Here is a 5,971-nt window from a genome sequence, read left to right as displayed (position 1 = left end):
TTATGATGTGTCTTGGTGTGGGTCTTTTCGGGTTCACCTTGTTTGGGACTCTCTGGGCTTGTGTGACTTCTTTCTTCCCCACCTCAGGGAAGTTTTCTGCCGCCTTCCTCGGCACACACACACTCTCACTGTGATACAGTGTCCTGTTCCTGGAGGGCATGGGGCTGGAAAGTGTGTTAAGAACTACTCATTTAGGAAAGGAGCCACACTTCTACATTGTATGCTGCTCTTCACGCCTTGTTGTGGCTTCTCATTGAAGATTTAAGTTCAAGAGCTCATAGCTGCCTTTTGCAGCGTAGAAGTCATGACCTCTGGATTCCTGTCTTTCACAGAAACAACACCAGGACTGTTGGCTTTCCCCACCCCTCTGGTTAACTCAGTCGCTGTTCAGATCCTTCAAGTCCTGAGAGAGCATTAGCCATCCATTTAATTTTCCCAGATTGGAGATTAACCAAAAAATTAACCTGGCAGCAGTGATAAAGCCCACCGAGTCATTGTGTAGTTCTTGCCTTTCATAGATCATAAATACCCCAGCTGAGGATTATTTACTATCCCTGGGAAATCTAAGCTTATAAAAGAAGGTTTCAGAGCAAAATGTAAAACCAATTTTACAAGCAGACATCCTTATCTCTTCCATCAGCCTAGCAGAGTCCTTCCAATTAACTCTCTCCTCACAGAGAAAACCCACTGGATAGATTTCTGGTTCCCAAACTGTGAATGCTTCAGGGCATATGTAGACACACAAAAGGGATTTAGAGAGCCCTGGAGTCCCCTCTGAGCCACCTTCTGGAGCTGTCTCCTTATGTACATGTTTAACCAGTTAATGGCTTTGTCACCTGCAAAATTGTCGAACCTCATAATCTATGTTGGCCAGTCTCCTGTTTTGTGGTGTGTTTTTTCCTGAAAGGCTAGGGAGGGGAAGCACAGTTGTGTGTAGGGGCTGATGGGAAAAATTGTAGCTTGGTGATCCTGGGAAATCCTTGGAGATGAGCTGCTATTGCGTTGAGAGGAGATTACGCTGATGCCACTACCTGGTGTGACCCTCTGGAGTGGCACATGGCAAACAGCGTTGCTGATAGGACCTGTGAGCTAAGAATGGTTTGCTGCTGCTGTTTATCTTTGATTTCTTTTTTTTAACTTTTTAAAAAATTATAGTCAACATACGATATATTAGTTTTAGGTGTACAGCATAGTCATTAGACACTTCTACAACTTAGGAAGAGCTAACAATTGTTTCAAAGGGTTGTCAATAACAAAGAATATATGGCAGAGACGCATGTGGCCCGCAAAGCCTAAAATAGTTCCCCTCTGGCCCAATCCAAGAGGGGTTTCTCCCCGGAGGCCTGAGCACCTATGACTTCCAGGAATGTTAGTTGTCTTGCTGGGGGCTTGTTTTGATTCTCTCATATTTACACATCCTCCACACAAATCTCAAAATTAGTTTGACTTCTCACTGCAGTTCCTAATCCTGCCACAATGAGCTATCCCTTTACAACAATAATGAAAATTCTAGACTTCATTTATTCAGTGTTCTTCATTTAAACTTAAATGTTTATTTGGGGGATTTTTTGGGCCTCTTTTAAATTGAATTTATTGGGGTGACACTGGTTAATAAAATTATATAGGCTTCAGGTATACACTTCTATCACATTATCTGTATATTGTATGTTCACCATCCCAAGTCAAGTCTCCTTCCATCACCATATATCCCCCCTCTACCTTCTACCTCCTCCCACCCTCTTCCCCTCTGGTAAACACCACACTGTTTTCTGTGACCATGAGGGTTTTTTTGTTTGTTTGTTTGTTTGTTTTTATTTTTCCCTTCACCTTTTGCCCCCAGACCAGTGTAAAAATGTTTAAATTCTCTTTTCATCTGGGGATATGGATTCGTGATTAAAACAGGAAGTTTATGAAGTATGAACTCAAACCTGGTGAAAATTCCTGAGCAAATGAGGGGAAATTCAACCTGAAATCGTGAATGGTAGTGACAGACCTGGCATTTCTGCGACACTTGCCAAGGGAGGAATGAATTGAAACTTAGATGGAGCAGTAATCAGAAGAGCACAGGCTGTGCCCGGGGGTTGGGTGAGAGCGTGGGTGTTATTACTGTGGTGACGCATCAGCCCTGGTATTGCTTCGGTGTGAGAAGCCCGGGCAGTAACTGCAAAACTTTCACTCTGAAGATTCCCTTGAGAAGCCACTGATGCCAAGCTTGGCACCTAGGCCCACAGTAACACGGTGGCTGGTGCCAGCAAAGGAAGATTTTCTCAAAGCTTATTGACTTGTGAGATCTATTTTGGAAAACCTTGGAAAGGGAAACTCAAGTAATGGGAGAAATTGGATGCTGTTCCCAACGTAGATATGGTTGGAAATGTCTTCAGTCAAAAAGAAGGTTAACTAAAAATGTGTTTTTATCAAATAAGGCCATCCTGTGAGACAGCTCGATATGCTCAAAAGTCAAGCATGAGCCTCTGAGAAGCTATGGTTGGGAGACTGATAAAATCTGAAAAGCTACAGTTAGCATGGCTGATTTCCTTCCAGACCGAGAAAGTCCAAATGTTAGTGGTTGACCTCTTAATAGGTGGTTCTCTTTTTTTTTTCTTTTTTGGCAGCATCGTTACCGAGGTATAATTCACATACATATATCATTTAAAGTGAAGAACTCCTTGGTTCTTACTATATTCACAGCATTGGGCAGCCATTACCACAGTCAATTTTAGAATTGAAATTCCTAAGCAATCAAACCTACTTTGATTTGCCTATTCTGGTTATTTCCTATTAATAGAATCATATAATATGTGGTCTTCTGTGATGGGCTTCTTTCACTTGGCATAATGTTTTCAAGGCTCATCCATGTTGTAGCATGTATCATACTTCCTTTTTTATGGCTGAATAAGATTCCATTGTTTAGATATACCACAGTTTATTCATCCATGAGACATTTGGGTTGTGTCTACCCTTTGGCTATTATGAATAATGCTGTTGTACCCATTTGTGTACAAATTCTACGTGGACATATGTTTTCCACTTTTTTGAGTCTCTACCTAGAAGTAGAATGGCTGAGCTAAATGATAACTCTATGTTTAAAATTCTGAGAAACTGCTAATACTGTTTTCCAAAGTGGAAAACATTCCCACCTGCAGTTGATGAGGGTTCTCATTGCACACTTGTTATTGCCGGTGGTTTTTACTAAAGCCATCTAGTAGGTATGTCGTGGTACCTCACTGTGGCTTTGATTTGCATTTTCTTGATGATTAATGATGTTGAGCATCTTTTCAGGTGTTTATTGGCCATTTGCAAAGGATCTGAATGGACATTTTTCCAATCTTTTAATTGGGCAGACCTTTGATCTGTCCCATTGTAGGTGTTTTGTACATATTTATTTATTTATTAACCAAGTAAATAAATGAACCCACAGGGGAATGGAGCCAGGTGACCAAGTCCTCACAATTCCCAGCATCTGAGAAAGGGAAAAACCAGGCCCGCCCTTAGGGAGAGGCTGCATTCATTCAGTGTTTCGCTTGCAATCACACCAGCCACCTCCATCCAGCTCAGGCTCCACAGAGAGCCTGTTCCAAGGCTGCAGGGTGTCATGGCAACGGAAGTGCCAATGCAGCCAGGCTTCAGGGAAGGGGGGGACCTGGAAACCTGGGAGACCCAGAGCACGCCCCTTTGCTTTGCTCCTCCATCCGCATGTTGGTTAATCCTCCTCCTTTGGGAAACCAGGCATGTCTGTCTGTGCTGCTCGGTTCACCAGGAGGACAGACTGACTTCAACACAAGCGTTTAGGTTCCAGTTCCAACTCTCCCTTCTCTCTGTCCCGAACCCCAGTCCCAGTGAAGGGCACTGTGATTGGAAGAGAGTGGATGAGGTGCCCGCCGCTGGTGCCCTTGGCCAGGGGCACAGGGATACACAACAGAAGCCTGGTTGCAGGGGGCCCGCGCCTGCGCGAGATGGAGCAGGAGGAGGAGGCGCCGTGCATCCCACACGGAGGCTTCTTCACCTTTGTCCTTGACCCAGTTCCAAGTATTGGAAGGCAATTTGAAGTATACATGCATGTTTCATACATGTAAATTTTAAATATACCTGTACACAGATGTATACAAACGCGTACATACTCATTTTACCCTTAAAGACTAGCAATGTTTAAGACAAGGTTAATCACAGTGATTATAATAATAGAAGCTAACATTTTTGTTGGTGTAGGTCCTTTCTGTAATTTATTGTATTTAATTGTTAGGTGAATACTGCTGTTACTGCCGTTTTGCATATGAGGAAACGTAAGTACATAGAGGTTCAGTGAATAATTCCTATTCTTTTTTTTTTACTTTAGGGAAGCAGAGTAGCAGAAAAACCCTGAACCGCCTGGTCCTAAGGCCCCGACATGGCCAGCGTGCAGGGTTGGAATGATACTTTGATATCCATCCAGGTCCCGGGGACGGTCCTGAATGTCCGTTCTGCCCCCTTTAGGTATATCAGGATTGGAGACAAAGAATGTGAATTTCACGAGAACTTCCGTCTCCTCCTTCACACAAAACTGGCCAATCCTCACTATAAGCCAGAATTGCAAGCTCAGACAACCCTGCTCAACTTCACGGTCACAGAAGACGGTCTGGAAGCCCAGCTGCTGGCAGAGGTGGTCAGTATCGAAAGGCCGGATTTGGAGAAACTTAAGGTAAAAAATATGAAATCATCCACCAACACTTATTCAGCACCTGCTTTACACAAATTATACTGCTGGACACACGAAGGTTAGGCAGGAGCCCTGCCCTCCAGGATCTTACAATCTAATTGAGAAAAAAGAGGGTATGTGTGAACAGTAGCAGAAATTGAGGGGGACTTCTGATGAAGGAGGCAGTTAGGGTTGTGCCCAGGGAGGAGGAGGGCTGGCTCCAGGTCTAGTTTGCTGCCGGTGACTGGGACAGGCAGAGGCATGAGAGTCTTGGGAAGCAGAGGCCTGTGTTGCTGCGGGCACGTGCCTTTGCAGATGGGTGATCATAGCCAATTCAGCCAGGGCCAGAGAGCAAAAAGGGGAGTAAAGGAGTAAGGTTGGAAAATTTAAGGGGCTTACCCTGGCCAGTGTTCTCAGTGGTTAGAGCATTGGCCCTAGCACTGATGGGTCACAAGTTTGATTCCTGGTTAAGGGCACATACCTGGGTTTGGGGCTTGCTCCCCACCCCCGGCCAGGGCATGTGTGAAAGGCAACTAGTCGATGTATTTCTCTCACATTGATGTTTCTCCCTCTCTTTCTCACTCTCCCTCCCTTCCACTCTGTCTGAAAAACAATGGAAAAAAAATGTCCTTAGGTGAGGATTAATACCTCCTCCCCGCCCCCCAAAAAAAAATAAAGAAAAAATTTAAGAGATTTATCTTCGGTTATGACTAACATTTAAAGGAAAATTTATGGTTTTAAGTGCACTGAATGAGAGAGAAATAATTAAATTCAGTGTCGAATACAGACAACAAGAAAACCAGAGTGAGATTATAAACATAGGAAGAAGGCTGTTGTAGAGTTAGGTAACAGCAACAGAGACTGCTTGGCCTAAAAGCCAAGAGTATTTCCCATCTGACCCTTTTTGGAGAAAGCTGCTACTCCTGGTATAAACCATTGGTTCTCCAGTGGTGGTTCCTGAAACAGCAGCGCCGGTTCATGGTGCCGAGCGATGATGACAAATGTTCACACTCTGGACCCTGGAGCACAACCCCTTCTGACGCTTTTCGCAAGAATCGTTAAACGTTGCTATCAGCGTGTTGTAATGTGAAGTGTGTTTCATTCGAAAGGAGTCCATGAGGTGGATGAGTAAGGAAACTCTGCTTAAAAACAGGAATTTAACCCCCATTTCTTCTGCTTCTCCCGGCCGGTGGTAGCTGCTCCTGAGGAAGCGCCAGAACTACGGTAAGATAGAGCTGGCGGCCCTGGAGGGCGACCTCCTGCTGCGCCTGTCGGCGGCCCAGGGCGGCTTCCTGGGCG

At 44.5% G+C, this 5,971-nt stretch overlaps 1 protein-coding gene across 1 annotated transcript in view; it reads left to right on the top strand.

Annotated features, from left to right (window-relative positions):
* DNAH11 (dynein, axonemal, heavy chain 11) overlaps positions 1–5,971 on the top strand; it is a 198,265-nt gene that overhangs the window by 160,469 nt on the left and 31,825 nt on the right. Inside the window, exons 66-67 of the mRNA XM_015558132.1 lie at positions 4,471–4,675; positions 5,869–5,970. Of these exons, the coding sequence (XP_015413618.1) occupies positions 4,471–4,675; positions 5,869–5,970 (307 nt within the window). The remainder of the gene's footprint in view (positions 1–4,470; positions 4,676–5,868; position 5,971) is intronic.

This window comes from Myotis davidii, unplaced genomic scaffold (genome assembly GCF_000327345.1).
Source record: "Myotis davidii unplaced genomic scaffold, ASM32734v1 scaffold168, whole genome shotgun sequence".
In the NCBI taxonomy this organism is placed as follows: Eukaryota; Metazoa; Chordata; class Mammalia; order Chiroptera; family Vespertilionidae; genus Myotis; species Myotis davidii.
Note: the sequence above shows the minus strand (reverse complement) of the source record. Positions and strands in the feature narration are given on the sequence as shown.